A 23,132-nucleotide genomic window follows, 5' to 3' on the forward strand; every position below is an offset into this window, starting at 1 on the left:
GTTTCATCTTGGTGTCGAGCCTGAAGGATTGAAGGATTGATCCCTTCCTTAAATGGCTGGAGTGGTGGCCAATTGTACATCAGCCATTGAGTTGGGATCCAAAGCCAGGCTTGAAGCCACTCTGAGGGTACTTCCAGACCAAAGTGCCCACGGAAAGATTGTGACCCTAAGGGTGTGGGAAATGAGGCTTTGTCAGCGAGCTGAGAGGCCCACAAGGCTAACCTTGGACACGAGTTGGCAATGTACATAGTAGGGTTGTTCCTGGGTTATCGTTCTTAGCCAAATGTAAGGAAAGTGGTAACCATAGACACTACAGCCATCAGACACGAGGCTGCCATTAGGACCTTGACTTTGACTTTACCAAGATGGCACATAGTGTTAGGCTGGTGCCATTTCACGCAGAAATGCAGGAGGAAATCAAAACTGTACTTGTTAGAGCTCACTGAGGACCAGGACAAAGCATACAGCTTCAGGTAAGGAGAGAGCCCGTGTTCCCGACCCGACTGGGGGCCGGCAGTGCAGTCCTGTGCTAAGAGAAAGAGGAAGTGAACATTACAGCATCTGGTTCTGCTCACAGAGTTGGCTCGATTGCCTTTGTGCCCTGTTGCCAATCCTTCCGGCTAATCCTAGTTACAGCACACAGCTGGCATTACCTTGGGTAACATCCCTGAGCCCATTGTCAAAATTTCTTCCTAAATGAGAATATTCTACGGTAGCAGTCATCTTGAGGAGTAGAGAAAGTGGCCCCATTAGTGTAATCATTTGCCCCTCCTAGGATGGTTTGAATAATGGCTGTCTTGTTTGTGTGGTTTTCTTGTTAACTTAACACATTACACCCCATCCCAACTTCAACACTACACCTACATCTACCTTTAATTTTAAATTGAATTATATTTGGAGACTTTGCAGTATCAACATGTGTGGGACAGTAGTGATGGGGGCTTCAAGTGGTTTTAGCCAACCCAACATCTGGATGATTTTGTGAGCATTACATGCTAATATGTGAATTTGAGAATATCAGCCTTTGTGATAACACAGATGGCTTTTAAGCCTTCCCTCTGGCATTTCCTGGCCCCTTGCTCTAATTCTTCTGTCCTTACCATTTACTCCTGACACTCTGATGTGCTTGCTTTCATATTGCCTAGCTCCCTCACTACCCTCAGTAAAGACCAGGATTTGGGTCCATTTTGTTCAGTGTGGTTTCCCGGGACCTTAAATAGGTTTCATGCATAGTAGCTGCTCCAAATTTGTTGTATAATGGTTGTTTGCAAAAAGAAACTAAGTTTTCATGCCTGTGAAATTCAAGTAAGTATTGCATGTAGAGAACACATGTGTGGTATAGAGACTGCAGAGAACGTGAATCTCCCTGTCAGCATGACCTGGGTGTATCTAGAAATTAATCATTAATTAGATAATGAAATGATTAAAGTTATCTCATCAGAAGTTATTTTTACCTAATTCACAGATATCTTTGGGTTTTATTTTCTTTTCCCTCCTTATTTGTTTGATTGAATCAGGGTTAGCTATATAGCTTAGCCTAGAATTCCATTTTTAGCTTTTGTGGTCTAGAATTCATGGCCTTTCTGTTTCTATCAATTTCTTTTTGTTTGCTTACTTGTTTATTTTTGAAGCAGGGTCTAACTGTGTAGCCCTGGCTGTCCTGCAACTCACTGTGTAGACCAGGCTGGCTTCAAACTCACAGAAATCCACCTGCCTCTGCCTCCTGAGTTCTAGGATTAAAGGTGTGCACCACTATACCTAGCGACTGTTGCTTTGGCTCTGGTAATGGTGCTGCTGCTTCTTCCTTTTCCTCCTCTTCCTCTTCCTTCATGTATGTCTGTGTACTAAATATGTGCCCAGTACCCTCGGAGATTAGTAGAGATAATCGTCAGCCATCCTGTGGGTCCTCTGCAAGAGCAGCAGTGCTCTTAACCACTGAACCATCTCTCTAGCCCCTTGGCCAAATTCTTAAGTAGATTTATGCAGAAAGTTTAGCAAGACGTCTCAGTGGGGGCGGAAGGGGTGGCTTGGTGGACCTGAGTTCAGTTCTCAGCACACTAGTCTGGATGCTCACTCGTGCCTGTAACTCTAGCGTCAGGGATCTGATATCCTCCTCCAGCTCTGCAGGCGGCCTCTCACACACAGCATTCACTCACCACAGACACACGCATAAATAAAAGTAAATCTTCTTGGTGGACCTGAGTTCAGTTCTCAGCACACTAGTCTGGATGCTCACTCGTGCCTGTAACTCTAGCGTCAGGGATCTGATATCCTCCTCCAGCTCTGCAGGCGGCCTCTCACACACAGCATTCACTCACCACAGACACACGCATAAATAAAAGTAAATCTTAAAAGGTTTTCATTGATGTCAAATAACCTTTCTTTTTTTCTTTTTCTTTTTTTTTTCTCAAGGAAGCACGCTTTCTGGTTAGGTCCATAGAGCACTTGAAGCACATTCTTAATGCACATGTTCAAAACGGTGAGTAGCAGATGTTAGCCCTCATGGACTCATGGGGCCCCTGCCGTGATAGGACATGAACTGTCAAGCTGACATCCTCCACCAGCGCCTGGCTCTTGCCCTTGTAACTGCTTCCTTCCAGGACTGTAGAGCACTACTGCTGGTTTCCAGCTGCTTTGCTATGTAAAGAAATGCTCAGGTTTTGTTCTTGTTTGCTCAGTTGAGTTCTTTAAATATTTTTAATGTTTTAAAGTACTTTTTTGTCTTTTGGGGAGTGGGTGTTTGTTTTCCTCATGCAGTAAGGCCTCTTGTTGCTCAGGCCACCCTTGAGCTCCTGACCCTCACAAAGCCTGGCATTACAGGCATGAGCTACCACATCTGGCTACCTGGATGTACTTTTAATATTTCATTATTTTAATGCTTTTACATAAGAATGAAGCTGTCCTCAATAATGTATGCCTGTCTTTAATGATGAGTTTCTGAGATGTGCTGGGAGACCAGCAGGTATCATGTTAACAGACGTTTCCACATCTCTGTCTCAGCCAGTGTGTGCTCCCTTTGTTTCAGACTCTCACCAAAGCTTGAGAGCTAGGAGTGCTAATCCGTAGCAGTAGCTGAGCATGTGCGAGGCCCCGTGTCCCACCCCAGCACAGCCCCCAGCACAGCAAAGCAAGCAATCAAACCTTCAAAGCCTTTCATGGCGGCTGTGTGATGTTATGATGATATTGATGATGCTATTTTTTCCTTGTGATACGAGTTTTATACTTATGCTTAAAGCTATACTCCTGTTCACTTATTCTTTTATTAAAAATGAAAATTCTGTATAAGATGCAAGAAGTAATATGTAAATAAACTTGGGGACGAGAGTTAGATGTCTGATGAAGTTACATCTGTAACACTCTGTTCTTATTTCATTTGCTGTCTAGGTATCGCGTTGATGATGTGGAATACATTCTTAGTTAAAAGGTTTTCTGCTGCCACCTACTTGATGGATAAGGTGAGGTGATGTTAATTGTCTCATACTTCTTAACTAGTTCCCTTAATTTATTGATATTAGAAAGATTGTTCACACTGGGGTGTGTGGACAGTTGACAGACTGTTTCTGGTTGTCTGAAAGCGTGGTTTAGTTTTGCTGGCTTAAATGTACTTCTGAGGGCTAGCATTGTGTGTGTGTGTGTGTGTGTGTGTGTGTGTGTGTGTACATGTGTATATTTGAGATTATAAGAAAATTACATCATTAACCCCCTTTCTTTTTTCCTTCCAGCTCCTCCCATGTACACACATCCTCGATGTCTTTCAAATTCATGACCACTTTTTCTTTGATCATTGTTACATATATACACATATAAACATATGAGTCCAACCTGCTCAGACCATATAATGTCATTGTTGTGTGTATATGTTTTCAGAGCTGACTATTAGGTATTGGATAACCAATTGGTGTGCTCTTTTCTGGGGAAGCCACTTCTCCCACTCTCATTATTCCTTAGTTGCCCATAGCTCTTTGTCTGTGTTGAGGCCGCATGAGCTCTTCCTCTTCCATGTTAGCACGTCTGTTGTGACGTCCTTGTTCAGCTCATGTTTAGACAGCAGTGCTGGTGAGACTTCATGGACGTAGCTTTTCTGATGTTTCTAGGAGAAACACTCGCAGCAAACTCCCTTTTCCCGACTCTTACAATCTTACAGCTCTCTCTTCTGCAGTGGTCTCTGAGCCTCAGGTGACTGAGCTCTGCATTTGACTGGATGTAATTTTCTGTAGTGGGCTCTCTGTCTGTTGCACAGAGAAGTGTCCTCAAATGGAAAGAACTAGCTTGTCTGTGGGTACAAGGATAAACATTTAGAATGTACTTAGAGATTATGCTGGGTTAGTAAAGTATCAGTTGTAAGGTCTCCTGTGAGATCCATGACTTTACCATCTCCAGGTAGTTGGCTAGGTTTCCAATACCAAAATGATTTGTTAAGTGGACCTTCAGTCCAAGTAGAGATACGTGGGCCACTCATGCACCCTCGGGGCTATGGTGCCTTACCTGTTGTTACTGTGGTTCATAGGCATCACAGCTGGGTAGGCTTATTAGTTGCTTCCCTCCTTTGGAAGCTTGCATGGTGCCTTCTGTTCACTCAGATCAGTTCCAGCTTAGGAACCTTTGTGCTGTTTCTGAAGTGTGTGGTATCAGCAATAGGGATTTACCTTCCACCCCTGGGGGGCAACCAAGCTTAGAGTGTCTTGGGAGTCTCCTGGACAACCCTGACCAACAACTCAAAAGAGGGCTTCTCATGACTGCTGTTGAGGTTTTCATTAGATAGTGTATTGCTCTTGGGGAGGGAGGGAACTTTGTCAGCCCAGATGGGATCTTAATTCTCAATCTCTCTCCACACATACACACATATATATGCATATACACACATATACAATGTGCTATATATTATATACTATATATACATACACATCTATATCATACATGCATATACACATATTTATGTGTATTACGGGTATTTTTAGGTAGACAGTTAATAGTATGGTTCCTTATGACTTTTTCAGACACATTAACTGTTGTTTTGCTCTCCCCTCTTTCTTCTCTATCTCTCTTCCTTGCTCCCAAATGGGAACCACCCTGTTTTTCCCATCTTCCCACCAACCTCCATGGTCCATTTTTATTTTCCTGATTTCTGCAGCTACTCAAGATTTGGAGTTCAGATGAGAGAACACAACATCTGTCTCTCTGAGTCTGAGTTACCTCACTCAGTATCTCTTCTAGTTGCATCCATTTACTTGCAAAGTTCGTGATTTCATTTTTCTTTACAACTGGATAGTATCCATATTGTGTATGTACTAATCTTTCCTTGTCTATTAATTGGTTGTAGGGCACTTAAGTTGTTTGCATTTCCTCGCTGTTTTGACTAGAGCAGCAATGAGCATGGCTGTCCACTGCTGTTCAGCGCTCGCTTTACCGGCCAACAAGGCTCTCAGGTGTTGTTTGCTAGGAAGATTCAGATAACACAGTTACTTCGCTGTATGAGCAGAGAGCTGGATTTTTACCAGGCTTCTGTCTCCTGCCGCCTTTCTTCCCCTCTTCTCTGTCTTGTCATCTTTCAGCCTCCTCTGCCTTTTTTTTTTTTTTATGACAGTACCTCACCAGCTAGCCTTGAACTCTCAAATTCAAGTTCTCAAGGGCCAGGATTTCACCTGTGTACCACTCTCCCTTGCCCAGCAAGAAATTTTACTTATTGGTTTAAAAATATACATTTAACTAGGGGAGGAGGAAATTTTTTATTTGATTTATTTTACTTTGTGTGTGATTGTTTTGCCTACATGCATGTATTTGTACCACGTACATGCCTGTTGAAGCCCTTAGAACTAGGTTTACAGATGGTTGTGAGTCACCATGTGGGTGCAGGGAATTGAACCTACGTCCTCTGTAAGAGTGGCAAGTACTCTTAATTGCTGAGCCATCTCTCCAGCCCAAGAATTTGCTTTTGAAATAATTATTTGTGAGCTCTGTGTGATATTTTTTGTGTATGTATATATCTACCACAATTGTTGGTAGCCTGCCAATAGTTAATTACTGGCATGTATATTGATAGCTGTAATTCTGGTTGCTGATTGCTTTTTATTTTCTGTACTGTTCCAATGCCTTTTAGTTTAAATTGTTAACTATTATACTTTGTCTGTTTCAGGTTGGGAAGTCTCCAAAGGATAGGTTATGCCGAAGGGTGAGTAAGTCTCCCTGTTAAACCTGCACTCTGCATATCTTACTGTATGAGTGAACTTTGATTTCCACTGTTGAGATTGACCTCTGTGGAGATAACAAAAAACAGAGAGTACTGCATTAAGGAAATAGTTGTGATCTGTGGTCCCTCAGTTTCCCTGTCTTGATTGGCAGCTAGCATGTCTTAAGGTTCGTTTGGCTTGGACTCTGGACTGGAAGCAGCAAATTGCCATCTCTGCCTGGGTCTACTCTGCACTAGCTTCTCATAGTAGAGACATCTGACCTCACCTGCAGGCAGATGATACCTAGACTGAATAACCACTGACCTGGGTTGAGATTCTGATCACGGACACTGCGACTGCTGATCAGTAGTTTCCCTCCAAACTGTGACGTGTTCTTCTTATATATCTCCAGAAATGTGAGACACACAAATTGAACTCAGGGGAATCTCACTCCCAGAGCGGCAGTGTGGCTGGAGTTAAGAATGTGTGTGTGCAAGCACACACTCTGAGTTATGTACTCTGAAGGTGTGAAGAATCGAGTGATTGCTGGCTTTAAAAAGATTATACACAAATGCAGTAACTCCTCACACAGGCCTGTAGGAGGGGTCAGTGGGAACTATTTCTTGCCAGAAATGTGAATTTGGTATTTGGTTGTCAAATAGGAAATTCTAGTTTTATTTAGGTAATTCAGTTCAGTGCCTTCAAGATGCCATGAAACCAGCAGCCCAGGTTGTTTCTTCAGAACTCAGAACATGTTGAACCACGTTTGTGTATTTTACCATATCCCATGGTTAGTTGGCTAGCAAATGCTTTAGCAAATTGAAGGATCTGTAGTTACTGTGCACAGTCTCTCCCCCTGCCCTTTGGTGGTGCTACAGATTGAATCCAGAGTCTTACATATGCTAAGTATATGCCCAACCACTGAGGCACACCCTCACCCCAGACATTAAGATTGAAAGTAATAACACTAATGTCACTAGTATCACATTAAAGGCTAATATCAAATTGATCGATGCTACCAAATCCTCTGGCAGGAACTTCAATATCTAGTGACTTCAGATTGTATTCAGTGTAGAAAAGCAGGCAAGTGGACATGCTGGAGTCTCTTGTTTCTCTGATAGTATACAAGTTTTGATGGGGGTCATAATGTTCCTTTTTGAGAACAGGATGTGGGGATGAGTGACACAGCAGTGACGTCCTTCCTCGGATCCTGCCTGGATCTTCTTCAGACTTCACTGGAGGTAAAAGGCGTGTGCACGGTGGGGCATGCCTGGAATCCCCTCTTGGGAGGCTGGGATAGAAGGACTGTGAGATTGAAGGGCATCCAGGGCCTTGAAGTAAGACTACACACACACACACACACACACACACACACACACACACACACAGCATGTGCTCCCCCCACACCCTCATTCGAGTGTCTCTTTAGATATTAAATAATCTGAAAATCATTGAGCTTAAATGACATGATAGGCTTTTTTACCATATTTATTGTACAACATTATTAGTGTATATTTTGACTTTAGCCTCAAAAGTGATATTCTTTCTCTTCCTCTCTCTTCCCCTCCCTTTCCCCCTCTCTCTGAATTGTATTTTTGTGGTTTCTGTTATAAATAGGGAATACAAGCTGAGTTTGCACTTAGGGATATTGCCATTTGTAGTTCCTGTTCTCCAACTCCTGACACAGTCTTCTATTCTCAACTTCCACAGGCTGACATTAGCAGGGATGAAATGCAGATGCCAGTCCTGGACACTGAGGATGCCTGGCTGTCCGTGGAGGGCCCCATCTCTATAGTGGAACTGGCGCTCGAGCAGAAGCCTATCCACTACCCACTGGTGGAGCATCATTCCATCCTGTGCTCCATCCTGTATGCAGCCATGCGCTTTTCTCTCAAGAGTGTGAAGCCTCTCGCTCTTTTTGATAGCAAGGTGAGTCCCCAGAGGGTTTCAGAGTTGTTGGCTAACAGGTACATGGGGTTCTTACTGAATGGTATATCTTCAGTTCTTCAGTGGTTTGTGGGATATGATCCACTGAGTCCCAGCTCCTTATCCCCTACCTAGTTCCATTCTTCTGATTTACTCCTGACTTCCTTCTCATTCTGCATATTCTCTCTAGATACACCCAGACTCACTCATACATCTGATGAGTGTGCTCCTGTTCAGTGCCCTAGAACTCATCTGGAGGCCCTCACTCCTTGTTGTCGAGACTTCAGTTTGCTTTCCCTTGAGTTCCTTGGCTTGAGTAATTAATGCCACCCTTTGTGCACTAGTACATACTACTGAGGTTGCTTCGTGGAGGTCTCAGCTAAAGGGTCAACTAGACTGGGGAGTATGATGTAGCTGTGTCTGTGGGATGAACTCACTTGACCACTGGGACCTCTCGGGGAGTGAACGGCACACCAAGGCAGAAGCAACAGTTGTTTGGAGCCCAGTCTGGAATATGACTGGCTGCCACCTGTCTAATCATGTTTGCTGGCGGTCAGCAGGCCACAGTCCAGGGAAGGAGTGCTAGATGAGTGGAGTGGCCTTAAAGGCTGCCGCAGCTCAGGTGCTAGCACTAGGTACCAAGTTAGATAAGGAGAACACCATGAAGATCAACCATGAATTACTCGTGCTAAAGTGCTTTCTCACATCTCTCCCTAATGTTCTCTACTAGTCCGTAATCACCAGGTGTTTTTTGTTCTTGTTTTTTGATCTTTCCCTTTTTAGGGAAAGAATGCATTTTTCAAAGACTTAACTTCAATTCAGTTATTACCTAGTGGAGAAATGGATCCAAATTTCATTTCTGTAAGACAACAGGTAAGTCAAATACTGGATTCAGTTCTTACTTAGAGGAGATAACAGAACTGTCTTTTATAAAAACACCAAGAGCTAGTTTCCTTAATATATGTTCCTTTACTGCTATCAAAGCAACTTTAGAGTCAGTGGGATGGCCCGGCAGGCAAAAGCACTTAGTGACCTTAGTTGGACCTCCAGGACCCTCGTGGCAGAGTTGACGCCTCCACATTGTTGCTGTGGTGTGCACACTCATGTTGCATGTACATAAACACACACACACACACACACAAACTTTAAAAATTAAAAGGCCATGTGGTGGTGGTGGTGGTGGTGGTAGTGCACACCTTTAATCCTAGCACTTGGGAGGCAGAGGCTGGCAGATCTCTGAGTTTGAGGCCAGTCTAGTCTATAGAATGAGCTCCAGGAGAGCCAAGGACATACAGAGAAACCCTGTCTCAAAAAACCAAATAAATTTTTTAAAAAATTAATTTTAATGGAGTATCTCTGGTTGACACAAAGTTGTGTGTATGGGTGGGGGGGGGCGCGGCCTGGCATACTCCATAGCACTGAGTATGGGGAGGACAGCAGCTCTGTGCAGTCACTTCTTCCACTTCACATGAACTCTTGGGCTTGCACTCGGGCGACCGGGTTATACAGCAGGCACTGGGTTGCTGTAAATGAAAAGTACTGACAAGGCAGTGCTGTGCTTCCTGTCTTCAAGTTCTTACTGAAAGTTGTCAGTGCAGCTGTCCAGGCCCAGCATTCTGTTACCAAGGACAAAGAGCCCTCCGAAGAGGCAGCAACCACGCATTGGAAAGACCACAACTGGCCAGTTCTGGCTGTGGACTTAGCTCATCACCTTCAAGTGAGCGAAGATGTCATTCGAAGGCATTATGTGGGAGAGCTGTACAACTATGGAGCTGACCTCTTAGGAGAGGAGGTAAGAGTGACCTGTGATGTCATTCTTGGGGCTCGGGCTATAAAACAGACAGCTGAAGGAAGCAGTAAACGAATGTTAAGAGTTGGATATAGTGGTGCATGCATTTGGGATGTGGAGGCAGGATAACAATATTAAGGTCATCCTATCTACGTAGGCCAGCTTGGGCTGAACGAGACCCAGTCTCAGAGTAAACAACAAAAGAATAGAAAGCTGTAGCCAGACTTGTGCCTGGTACCAGGTTCATATAAGAGTAAGGCTACTTGTGGAACTGGAGGAGCAGAAAAGCCTGAACAATTCTGTACCAAGCGACAAAAAGTGAGCAGAGCCATGGCTAATAGGAGCCTCAGTGGATGGAAGAAAGTGATAGCTGAACTGACCTCTCAAGGGGAGGAGGCAACTAGCCACTCAAAGAGCTGAGGGAACAGTGCCTCAGATGGAAGAGCAGAGTGCAAAGGTCCTGAGATGGGAACCAGCTTGGCAAAGTCCAAGGCTAAAAAGCCAGTGTGTCTGCCAGGCCTTGTCAGCAGTGAGTAAGGGTGGTGGTAGGCATCCACTCGCCAGCAAGAGTAACGAGGGTGAGGCTAGGATGATCCCTTTCACTTGAAGATAAGATACTGTCATGCTGAATTGAAAACTTAGGTAACAAACAAAAAAATAGCTGAAGAGCAAAGATTGCACATGGTCATTCTGAGAGCTGAAACAGCTCTCCACTGACAGCCTCCAGGGATTATTTCTCTCCTGATCATCCTCAGGCCATTCTGCAAGTTCATGACAAAGAAGTTCTGGCATCTCAGCTGCTCGTGTTGACAGGGCAGAGGCTGGCGCATGCACTTTTCCACACCCAGACAAAAGAAGGCATGGAGCTGCTGGCCAGACTCCCACCCACACTCTGCACCTGGCTGAAGGCAATGGTGAGTGCAGGGCAGAAGCAGAAGGCCTCATGGGTGACCTTCCTTCAGTGAACTCACAGCAAGAAATGCCTTTAGTGGGAGAACTTTCATAAGCAGGCTTAAGGCAGTCACAATTGTTTGTTGGCAGCATGAAACTAAAGGAGTTTTGTGTCCCGTTCGCAGAACACCCAGGATCTTCAGAACACTGATGTGCCAATCGCCACAACAGCTAAACTAGTGCACAAAGTAATGGAGCTCCTGCCGGAGAAGCACGGGCAGTACAGCCTCGCCTTACACCTCATCGAAGCTGTGGAAGCCATGGCTACTCTATGACAGCAGTCCAAAGTCCCGCGACCACACCAATCACTGCATGTCACTTTACACAGCGAGATCTGGAACTTTTTGGAGGTTTTTTTTTTTTTGTATAATAAATAAATATATTACTTTTAAAACGTGCAATCCTGGCTAAATTCCCTTTCTTCAGTCGAGACTGAAGATAAAATACATTAACTGGGCTATAATGAATACAAATGCTTTACTGTTATTTTTTCATTCAAATAAGTAGCTTTATTGTTAAACTTTGTATTGTGACTGATTATAATTTGCAGATTTCATTCTTACTGTAGTATTCCAGTTCATATCCAGATGTCTCCTGTGGGATGAAGTGTCCATGCAGCTTCCATCAGCATGCCAGAGACTCAGCCACAGCCCTTTAGAACATGCAGAGATGTCCTTATGTTTGGCCCGCACCAGGATGTCATGGCAGGGAGCTCTGGGTGCTGCTGCCATCAGAGGAGGAATGGCTTTGAGATCCCAGAAGCGACCTGGAGAAGGACCCCGGGCCTGCTGTACTTGCCAGAATTGGGAATCAGAGATGTGAACAGTGCATCAAAATCAACTACAATGTAAATCAAGATTTACTTTTTATTTTGTCAAGTTTCAAAATTGTATCCACATCAGGTAGTTGTAAAAAATGTATTATCTTGTAAGACTATGTAAAAACAAAAGAACAAAGCAAAGATTCTAAAATATTTAAAGTCCAACTTTATTTTTCTTCCAAGTGTTCAAAATGTCCGTTTCTGTGACGTGTTCATGTTGCCTGTCCTAGGAGAAGGACAGAGAACGTGCTTCGTGCTGTGACAGCCTTAGCAAACCTACCTCACAACTGGGCCGAGAGGACAAACTGCAGCCAGTTCTGTAGCCTGCAGTGCCTAGAGCAGGCCAAGCGCTAAACAGATGTGTGAGTCAAACCCACCTACCCCGGGCTGGCCAGTGCTTGGCTCTGCAGACCAGCAAGTACTTACTGCGGTGAGACTATCTCTGGAATGTAGCCATACAGTGCAACTGTGGTGACTGCCATGGTCACAGCTGTCACAGTAATCATTCCAGTGGAGGGAAGAAGGCAACTCCACCATTGTAAAGGTTGAGAATGTCCTTCAGGGACACCCAGCAAAAATCTGAACCTGAACATACACAAATGTGAATTCTTTTCCATTAAAAAGTCAGATCTAAGATCGTGGCTGGCTAAAACTAAAGCTGTTGGATTTCACTAAGAGAAATGTTTCGGTGTTGCCCAGGTGGCTGTGAGGAGCTGCGTGCTGCAATCTCAGTGAGCACAGCTTGACTGACATGATACCGCCCTTTCCAGAGTCCTAGGAGGCCCGTTCTCCTCGGGCCCTGAGTACTCTGGAGAGAGTGGACACTGCTAATGGTCCTTTTACTCTAACCCCATTACTTGTTTTGGGTGGGGGATAGCTTGTATTTTTTGAGGATAAAATTGGCTAAATATACTCTGGTAGATCACATAAGAGAATTAGAACACAAATTAAGTTAGATTTGTCACCAAAAAATGTAATACACATAGAATTTAAAAACTAAATCCTGAGTTTAATAAGGGCAGTAAAATATTCTACTTTACTAAGGGCTTTTAAAATAAATCTGATAAAGAAAAATTAACATTTATGTATCCATTCTCTAACAACAAAGTGCCACAAATAAAGGAATTGGGTTCTAACGGGGCTGGTGTCCCTCCAACAAGGGCATGGCGTATGCCCTTAACCAGTAGTATTTCCCTAGATACCCCCTTCTCTCCCTTACAGTTACACACTTTTTTACCCTGCTAATGAAAGTGTTCAGACAATCCTAACTTCTCTACCCAGGCTGTGTTTAAATGTAGACGTGGAGGGGCCGGGATGATGTAGATACAGCAGTATGTTACATAGACGTGGAGGGGCCGGGATGATGTAGATACAGCAGTACGTTACATAGATGTGGAGGGGCCGGGATGATGTAGATACAGCACTACGTTACATAGATGTGGAGGGGCCGGGATGATGTAGATACAGCAGTACGTTACATAGCACCAGGCTTCCCATACTTCCCACTTTAGCCAAGACACACAAAGAGGTCATCTATAGTGTGAAGCCTGCTGCATTTAAATAGCTTTTTTAAATGATTACTTATGATTTAAAATCATAGCTAACTAAGACTTAGTAACAATAAACTTACATTGATTACAGCATTCACTTAGAAGTTACTATGGTCCATTTCATGAAGAAACAAGTATTCTTACAGTGCACTACAGCAATAGTGAAAGCCCTCTCACCTCACAGGGATGGGTTTACGAGGCAGCTAGATTCTGCTTAGATTAGCCATCCTTGAACGATCAATCCAGTATTGGATTGCTCACAAAATGCTCTATAATTTGTCTACTGTCAATGTATTGTAAGTAGTGAATTCTGTACATACCATTATTTTCTGTGTCTATTCATTATTGTGAACATGTATATTAGTGAAATAAATGTTCAGCTTTTATGTTCTTTCCTCGACATTCATACATGTAAGACAAAGATTTTTCCCCTTTTGAATAAGTTTGATGATGATCTTCGCAGTACGTTCCAAAATCCTGCTGCCTTAGAAACTTGATGTTTGCTAATGTGCAGAATGAACTGACCCCTTCACCTTATGTGGGCACACGACTCTTCCACTCCCCTGCAAAGTTACACGCTCTTCATAATCCGTAACTTCTACACCACCGCCAGTTGGGAGTTTCTCAGAATGCCTTTATTTTCAGACATTATAGAACTTAAATACTGAGTCAAAAAAGTTTCAATAAAATATAAAACATTTCTGTTTGGCCACACTGAAAGTAACCATATTCAGTGCCTGACTCTGAAGAAGTCCATCATGAGTGTCAGTGTGTGTCTGTCTGCTCTGTATACATGTATGTCTTCATATATCTATTTCCATGTATGTTTGTGTGTATGTGCATATATATAAATCTTTTAGTTACAGGAAATACTCTTTAATATTCTTTTACCCCTATCTTTCTCTTTTACCATTTACTCTTCCAGTCCTTACCTAAACCTTGGATTTCTTTCTAGGGTTCTAATCAGCACTGAGGAAGGTTCTTGCTCAGGGAGCTGTTAACATCAGAATGTTATTTTGCACCAATGACCTCTGCACACCGAGGACAGAGAGTATCTGCAGTCTCGGCGGTGTGCTTCCAACATCGAGGGCACTTTTCTTTGGCAGTTGGTACGACAATGACTTTATACGAAGACTCCTCACGAATGTCACCACCTTGAAAAGATATACAGAGCATCTCATTAAGCACAGATTCAGCTTGCACTGTCATTCCTCCGCGGTCCAGCGCAAGGCTTTCTTCCTCCCTCCTTTCTAGCATGGCCCCATAACATTAATTATCAATAACACAGGATCGAAGAACAGATGACAGACCAACTGCTTCTCAACCAACTCAGAGTCCTGCATTGCTTAGAGCTGGCCCTGTTCTTGACCTAGATACACAGCTGATTCCGATTTTCTTTCGTGCATATATATATATATATATATATATATATATATATATATATATATGTAGCCTTGCCCTCACAGAGTGAGGCCTCCTCAGTACTGGAACTAAAGCTGTTAAAATGCCATGTTATAGAGACTGGCAATGCCACTAGAACTTCAGGTACGCAGAAGAAACCGCTCTCTCCATGCACCATTCCAGTCAATGAGGAGGAGTCGAGGTGAAGAGCTCTGTAGACAGTGCAGAGTCCTGTGATAGACACTCCAGTAAATCTTACCAAACCCTCTGTAAGAGTGGCTAGCAGTGTTTTAATTCTGGATATTCATAAAAGGAAATTTTAGAATCTACATAGGAAGGGTAGTGGATCTGGACAGTTTTAGGCACTATAAATCAGAGGACAACACAAGAAAGAAAAAGACTCATGGTGACTCAGTGGTTGAGGAGGAACTCTCACTAGGGGCTTGACTTCAATTCCTGGAGCCCCGAGAGCTGCCTCAGACTGTCATTACAGTAAGCCAGCGCCACGGACAGCTTCAGTCCGTGCTCACTGCTCTCACCCTCTAGATTGATGAGGAATGTCCCTGTGAGCTCAATCCCATCCGCAGCTCTCTCCCGCGGCTCCTGAGCCAGCAGTGTTGTCTGGGAGGCCATCATTAGTTCATTCAGCTGAGACGTGCTTGAGGTCTCCTCAGCTTGGAGCAACTGGAATGCACATGAAACCACTGTTCAATTCACATCTCACCATCAGCTTTAGTGTTTTACTGGAGGATACACTTTGCTTCACTTTGAAAACTATGGCTCCCCTCAAATCCAGATCTATATACTGTTTATTAGATTTAGTTTGCAATGAGTAAGAGATTAAGTTACTCAAAATTCTGCCATCTTTTTAAGAGCCTCGTTCCTCTACTAGGAGGGACTAAGATACTGTAAATAATAAGGACCTGCTTTCAGTGCAGCACATGGCGGCTATCTGAATACTACAGCCTTTCCACAGTGACAAGGCCTGCTGATAAGCACTTTCAATATTTTTTTTTCTTTTGTAATTTTGATCTTCAAGATGAGTTTGTGAATTAATTTAGATATTCCTTTAAAAATGGAAACATGAGACTCAGATAATTTGGCACATGAGCATGCATGTATGCAGGGGTGGGGAGGTGGGGTGGCTGTCAGGATGATGAGCATATGTGTATGCAGGGAGAGGTGGGGTGGCTGTCAGGATGATGAGCGTGTGTGTATGCAGGGTGGGGAGGTGGGGTGGCTGTCAGGATGATGAGCGTGTGTGTATGCAGGGATGGGGAGGTGGGGTGGCTGTCAGAATGACAGCAAACCAGAAATATGCTGTGCAGCATACCACAATGGCCATCATCTAGTCTTACCATTGCCTACAATGTCATAAATTGTAATGACTTCAACTCTCAATTCTTCAAATGTTTAAATTGAGTTTATCAACCAAAATAAGATGGTTCCTTTTTATTTGTAGAGACTTAAGGTATTTTATGTGCATGAGTGTTGCTGTGTGTATGTAATACATGCAGACCTAGGGCCAAAAGAGGGTGTTGGATCCCCTGAAACTTTATTGAAATGTAAATGTGGGCCACTAGGTGGATGCTGGGAACTGAACTCAGGCCCCCACTAGATTAGCAATGCTTTTAACTGCTGAGTCACCTTTCCAGCTCCAGACTGATACTAATAAAACTAAAAAAAAAAAAAAAAAAAAACTATTCACTGACAGTCGTTTTCTTAAGAATTTGAATTAGTTACAAAGCTCAGGACAGTGCATTACACCTAACCAATTAGTCCCTGAGAGGCCCAAGGAGAACACTCTGATGGGACCTGCGGAAATTAAAACACGATAGAAGTCTGGAGAAATGTGATCTGCTGTCCCTGGTTTTCATGAAATTAAAGAGAACTCAGTTTTGGTTCATTTTGTTTTTTGAGACAGCCCTGGCTGTCCTGGAAGTCACTCTATAAACCAGGCTGGCCTTGAACTCACAAAGATCTGCCTGCCTCTGCCTCCGGAGTGCTGGGATTAAAGGCGTGCAACAACACTGTCCATCAAGAACTCATTTTTGGAACATGACCCAAATAAACAAAATTTTCAAAAGCCCAGGCCTTTAGTGTAAAACTCCTGGTTTTCATGTAACCTGACACTTCTGCCAAGCATGTCTGGCACTGACCTAAATCACCCCTGCATGTGTCCCAAGTTCAAAGCAAGGAACGGTTCAGTGTTGCAAGACTGAAATCCAAGTTTCTAGATTAATACAAGGTCTTAGACATTTGAGAAAAAGATTTCAGGTAAAGCTTCAATGCTCCCACCATTTCAGAAGGGCGTATTTCACACAACTCCATCTGTTACTCATACCTCCATGATCTCAAACAGTAACCCAGGCTCAATCACGATGATAACCTCATACTCGGCAGCATTTTTGCCAGGGATGCTGCCCAGAAAGGAATCTCGCATGGCACACGCACTCTCCACTGCCTCCTCCAGTCCTGGCTTCTTCCAGATAGAGCTTGTGTTAATCCAGCCAGTGCGAAAAACACTCTTAGGTTCTAGAAAAGAAAAAAAAGGAAAGTGAACCGAGGTATAAATAGTCTAGACAGCATATAAGCTTTGACCAATGGAGATTTCACTCATGAGAGACAGGGTTGTTACACAGGATGTGAAGTTCAGTGAACAAGTGTGCTGTTCTCAAGATCCACAAGTAAGAGGTATACACATTATAAATACATAAACATAAAAGTCTCAAAGCAGAAGTAAGAACACTTGTTCCTCATGACTCCACCCAACATCCCCATAAGTTCTAGCTTTCTATGTGAATAAAACCAGGAGGGAAAAAAAACCTAACTGATGTGGGAGGGTCTTCTGTTTTGTGTTGATTTCATTGGTTAATAAAAAACTGTCTTGGCCATTTGATAGGCCAGCCCTTAGGTGGATGGAGTAAACAGAACAGAATGCTGGGAGGAAGAGGGAAGTGAGGCAATCGCCATGCCTCTCCTCTCTGGGTCAGATGCCATGGAGCCAGCTGCCAGGTCAGACATGCTGAATCCTTCCCAGTAAGCCACCACCTCGTGGTGCTACACAGATTATTAGAAATGGGTTAATCAAGATGTGAGAGTTAGCCAGTAAGAGGCTAGAGATAATGGGCCAGGCAGTGTTTAAAAGAATACAATTTGTGTGTTGTTATTTTGGGTGTAAAGCTAGCCAGGTGGCCGGGAGCTGGGCGGCAGGAACACAGCCCGCTATTCCTTCTACACCTAACATACAAGTATTCTCTAAAAAGCATTGTATTTTGCTTGAATACAGCTTAAAATACAGCTGGGCAGAGGTGGCTCACACCTTTAATCCCTGTACTTAGGAGTCAGAGGCAGGTAGATCTCTGATATCAAGACCAGCCTGGTCCACAAAGTGAGTTCCAGGACAAGCAGAACTATACAGAGAAACATTGTCTCAAAAACAAACAAAAAGTTACAAATACACTTTGGAACATTATAAACATATTTAATCAAAAGTGATTTCTCAATATTGTCAAGTGTTTAATACATCTCAGAAAGCAGAGAGGCAGCCCTGACTCCTGCAGGAAGGCACAGAGCAGACTGAAGGACCAATGAATCTCATCACAATGACACTGTAGGTACACTGCAGGCCAATCCCTGCCCCGTCCCTTCCCATGCAAGAAGCAGCTGTCCTTACCTTTGACATAGGGGATGTGCTGGAACACCTCCTCTGCCAAGTGAGGAAGAATTGGGGCAAAAGAACGGACCAACACATCCAGAATTTCTGCTAGTGCGGTTTGACAGGAGCGTCGTTTAGGATCCTTCTGGCTTTCACAGTAGAGCCTGGAAGAACAGCCTCCTCAGCAGCGGACACACATGCTGCCTGGCCTGGGCACACAGGCTGACACTACAACTACTTCACGCTGCTTCTGGACGCTTCTTCTCTATCCCATTTTACTCTCTGAAGATGTACCTGTTTCACCGGTGCTGGTGGCGGTGCTGGTGGCGCACGCCTTTAATCCCAGCACTAGAGAGGCAGGGGCAGGCGGATCTCTGAGTTTGAGGCCAGCCTGGGTTATAGAGCAAGTTCCAGGACAGGTTTCAAAGCTACAGAGAAACCCTGTCTCAAAAAAACCAAAGGAAAAAAAAAGATGTACCTGTTTCCTCATGCTTTGTCCAACTCTGACTTTAAGATGGATGACAGTCTAGAGCACTGTTTGCACACCATCACTAAAGTAACTGGCAGCATTTAAATGACCCCTATCCCCAATGGTGCCATTAGGGTTTTCAGGCAAAGAATGAGTTGTAAACCTATGGCCAAGCTGCTGAGATGCCCTGTGACAGGCTGGGGTTGACAGCTCATGCCAAACTAGTCACCAAGCCCTATCCTTCAGCTGTTTGTGGGAGCACTGTGAAAGCCAGTGTCGTTACACAAATGGCTGCCTAGTCCTGGGTCGGCCCTGGAGGACAACATGGTGTTCACCTACCAGCAGCTGTCACTCACTGGAATGGGAAGCAAGCACATGAGCGGCAGGTTTTGATACAGGTCTCACTCTGGCTGGCCTAGTGTGGAACTCTTTGTAGACTAGGCTGGTCTTTTTTTTTTTTTTCAACATTTATTTATTTATTTATCTATTTATTTATTTATTATGTATACAATATTCTGTCTGTGTGTATGCCTGCAGGCCAGAAGAGGGCACCAGACCCCATTACAGATGGTTGTGAGCCTCCATGTGGTCGCTGGGAATTGAACTCAGGACCTTTGGAAGAGCAGGCAATGCTCTTAACCTCTGAGCCATCTCTCCAGCCCAACTAGGGTGCTCTTGAATTCAGAGAGCCTTCTGCCTCTGCCTCCTGAGTGATGGGAGTAGAAGGACAGGTATTATCTCTCTCATTTTCTAGACATACTGAGATTGCACTGTAAGTGCAACCATGAAGCTAGTAAAAGTGGCAGGACACAAGTGACCCTTGACCCCAGATCCCGGGTGTAATTACAGCTGCCCACCGTGGCCACTGCATCCTTGATGCTGCTGAGGACTGCATGCTTATCACACTTACCTGTCCTTGACTATGCTGAAGTAGAAGCTGGAGAGTTCCCTGGTATAGAAAGCTTTCAACAGCCTGATAACTTTCCCAAAATCATACTGTTTGTATGAGTCAGTAATCTAGAGAACAAAGACAGGGTAAATTTGGAAGCTGGGATGAGCAATGAAAACAAGCATTGTCACAGGTGAAGCAAGCTCTTCGCTGGCATCTCAGGGGGAATGGCTCAGCCCCCACGTTTGCTGCACAGGCGTGAGAAACAGAGTATGGGTGCCCAGAACTCACAGAAGTGCTGGGTGGGCACGGTGGGCGGGCACGGTGGGCCTCCAGCAACGCCTGTGATACCAGCCTCACCGTGGAGCTGAGCAGGAACCCTGACGCACACTGGCTGAAAACCAGCATGGGGTGAGCTCTGGGTTTTCTTTTCCTTTTATAAGACTTTCCCTTGAAATTTTAAATATGATTATTGGTTCACTTTTCTTGTTATTTTTAGAAATTTGCTACTACATTTATTTGGGGGCCGGGTCATGTGTGTATGAGCTACAGGTCACACGTGGCAGTCAGAGGACAACCTGCAGTTGGTTCTTTACCACTGTGTAGGTCCCAGGGACTATGCTCAGGTCATCTGGCTTAACAGGAAGCACCCTGACCTGCTGAGCCGTCTTACCTGCCCAACTGATATGATCTGATTATGAGAACCTGCCTCAAAGAATGAGGTGGAATATCAGGCTTGTGCTTACACATACTCACATGCCAGTGCGTACACATGTGCAGGCATACCACACGTACAAACATATGAAAAAAGAAAACAAAATGTTTCCAAAACAGGCAAGAATACAAGAAAGCCAGAGAATGTCATTTTAGAGACATGACTACTCAAAATAATCACTACTATACTTTGGAAATGACAGCAGAACACGGAAAGAAGGGTTTATGCATAGTTGCTTATCTTGTGTGTGTAAGTATGCATGTTCATGTGTAGGTGCATGTGGATATGAATGCCAGAGGTCAAGCTTGAGCAAGGAACCATGTACCTTGCTTTTTAAACAGGGTCTCTCCCTGATCTGAACCTCAGGTCTGCTCCTCCACCTGTCTTCAACGTCCCAACACCAGAATCACAAACTTGTGCTGCACCTGATGTTTAAATGTGATCTGGGCTCTAGAAATCAAACTCGGGCCCTCATGCCTGTATAGCGACCTCTTTACCAATCAGACTATCTTCCCAGCCCCTGGTCTGCTTGCTTTTTAAATATGCAATGCTGACGAGGGACTTCAGAACTTCGTGTATGCTAGAAAATCTCTCCCCCAACAAGCTATTCCCCCACCTCTAAGTCCAAGTAATAGAATCACATTGCTTTTAATTTTTTATTTAATTTTTTTAAGGTCAAGTGTAGTGGCATATGCATTTATTCCCAGCACTCAGGAAAGCAGAAGCAGGTGGATCTGAGTTTGAATCTAGTCGGGTCTACATAGCAAGTTACAGGCCAGTCAGGGCTACACAGCATGACTCTGTCTCAAAGGGAGGGAGGATTAAATTTTTTTTGAAGTACTTGTATTTGTGCTTATGGGGTGTGCATGTGGACATGTGTGTGCAACCAGGTATGATACAGAGATCAGAAGACAAACTTTTGGGAGTTGGTTCTCTATACCATGAGTTCTGATGATCAAACTTGAGTCGTCAGGCTTTATCAGCTGAGTCATCTCACTGGCCTAAATCAAATCATTTTTAAAATAGCAAAGAATGGAAAGCGCCAGGAACTCATTAATGTTCCCTCATTGAGTGAAAATCGGCATGTATGTTTACGACATGTGGCACCCCAAAGCCAGACATGGCCAATTTTGGGAAAAGAGACCATGGCTCATCCATGTGATGGTTCACCTTGACTGTCAACTGGGCAAGATTTAAAAACAGCAAGCAGGTCAACATCTATCGTGTCCATGATAGTGTTTCCAGAGATATTTAACTGAAGAGGGAACACCCACCATGATCATGAGGGGCAAGGTCTCAGACAGGGGCCCTGGGCTAAATGAAAAGAAGAAAAGGAGAAATAAATGGAGAACCAGCATTAATCTCTCTATTCCTGACTGCAGATACAATGTCACCATTGATCTCTCTTATTCCTGACTATAGATACAATGTCACTCTTAATCTCTCTTATTCCTGACTGTAGATACAATGTCACTGTTAATCTCTCTTTTCCTGACCGTAGATAAAATGTCACTGTTAATCTCTCCTATTCCTGACTGTAGATACAATGTCACTGTTAATCTCTCCTATTCCTGACTATAGACACAATGTTAATCTCTCCTCTTGTCTGACAGGAGATGATCTTTAAGAGGAAAGTCTGGAAGTCTGGTGTGAGGGAAGCTTGGGCCTGTGACCAGGTACTCTTGCAGTCTAAAGAAGCTAGGGTAGGGACAATGAGACAGCTCAACAGGCAAGGTGCCTGCTACAAGGCTGACAGCCTAAGCTAATCTCTGGGACCCACAGGGTGGAAGGAGAGAACCAACTCCCACAAGTTGTTCACTGACCTCCACACATGGATTCTGGTGCGCACACACTAATGTAAAAACACAGAAATACAAAGCGATAATTCAGCAAAGACATGAAAAGTTTCATCACAGTCACTTCGAGCTGTGTGGAACACAGCAGTGTACTTTCTGGAATGCACTAGCTATAACTTCTAGCAAGGTTAACCGTCCACTAAAGGTTACGGAAAAGGTGCTGATGTTGCTACTTGCCAAAGCCTATTGTATACTGACCTTGGTTGCAAAATCCTGAATTAAGTGCAGCATATACTGGTCTATGACGTACATATCTTCAACAGGAACAGAATCAGTCTCTGGGTTAAAACCAGTCACATTTCCCAAGAGAAAGCGGAGTGTGTTTCTAAGCTATGACAGTAAGAGAAACACGTGAATAACCATGTGATTATTTACAGATGGTTATATGCTACCTGGTCTACACATTAGTCTGAATTAAAGGCATGGACATTTCTTCGTGTTGCTATTTTTAAACAAATTAACACGGGGTATTAAAAATGGTCACATGTAGTTTGTTTTCATGCGTGTCTCATAAACTTCCAGGGAGAAGCTCTGACCTTGTTGATGTCATCTCTAGCAGCACTGAGTGCAGAGGGGCCAATGGTCACTTCAGTGAAGACGTTGGATTCAGCTATCCACCAGCGCAGGGCATCAGCTCCATAAGGAGGCTCTTTGTTCTGATCCTTTTCATTGAAAAAATACATGTAAGTGTCTTCTTCTCAATCACACTTCCTCTATGAGCAGAGGGGCTAAGATACTATAAACAAGGACCTGCTTTCAGTGCAGCGCATGGGCGGCAATCTGAATACTACAGCCTTTCCACAGTGACAGGGACTAGGCCAGCTGACAAGCACTTCTGAGATTTCTCCTTTGTAATTTTGATCTTAAGAAGAGTTTATGAATTGATATGAATATCTAATTAGAGAAACAGAGGCTTTAGCTAGAGCTCTCCTCCGGAGACT

The 23,132-nt window shown here is 43.9% G+C and overlaps 2 protein-coding genes across 4 annotated transcripts in view; one reads left to right on the forward strand and one right to left on the reverse strand.

Moving 5' to 3' along the window:
* The window catches only part of Rab3gap2 (RAB3 GTPase activating non-catalytic protein subunit 2), an 89,554-nt gene extending 75,961 nt beyond the window's left edge, over positions 1-13,593 (forward strand). For all 3 annotated transcript variants that reach the window (XM_041635493.1, XM_041635494.1, XM_041635495.1), the window contains exons 27-35: positions 2,413-2,479; positions 3,385-3,455; positions 6,134-6,169; positions 7,334-7,408; positions 7,878-8,096; positions 8,877-8,966; positions 9,667-9,885; positions 10,638-10,796; positions 10,959-13,593. In XM_041635493.1, coding sequence (XP_041491427.1) covers positions 2,413-2,479; positions 3,385-3,455; positions 6,134-6,169; positions 7,334-7,408; positions 7,878-8,096; positions 8,877-8,966; positions 9,667-9,885; positions 10,638-10,796; positions 10,959-11,108 — 1,086 coding nt within the window. In that variant the 3' untranslated portion in view covers positions 11,109-13,593. The remainder of the gene's footprint in view (positions 1-2,412; positions 2,480-3,384; positions 3,456-6,133; positions 6,170-7,333; positions 7,409-7,877; positions 8,097-8,876; positions 8,967-9,666; positions 9,886-10,637; positions 10,797-10,958) is intronic.
* Iars2 (isoleucyl-tRNA synthetase 2, mitochondrial) overlaps positions 12,642-23,132 on the reverse strand; it is a 38,869-nt gene continuing 28,378 nt past the window's right edge. The window contains exons 17-23 of the mRNA XM_041635496.1: positions 22,728-22,853; positions 22,390-22,521; positions 19,642-19,748; positions 18,281-18,426; positions 16,949-17,139; positions 15,144-15,288; positions 12,642-14,357 (exon numbers count right to left, since the gene is read on the reverse strand). Of these exons, the coding sequence (XP_041491430.1) occupies positions 14,215-14,357; positions 15,144-15,288; positions 16,949-17,139; positions 18,281-18,426; positions 19,642-19,748; positions 22,390-22,521; positions 22,728-22,853 (990 nt within the window). The 3' untranslated portion in view covers positions 12,642-14,214. The remainder of the gene's footprint in view (positions 14,358-15,143; positions 15,289-16,948; positions 17,140-18,280; positions 18,427-19,641; positions 19,749-22,389; positions 22,522-22,727; positions 22,854-23,132) is intronic.

This window comes from Microtus oregoni, unplaced genomic scaffold (genome assembly GCF_018167655.1).
Source record: "Microtus oregoni isolate MIOR12 unplaced genomic scaffold, Mior012 000047F_ref0000412, whole genome shotgun sequence".
Taxonomy (NCBI): Eukaryota; Metazoa; Chordata; class Mammalia; order Rodentia; family Cricetidae; genus Microtus; species Microtus oregoni.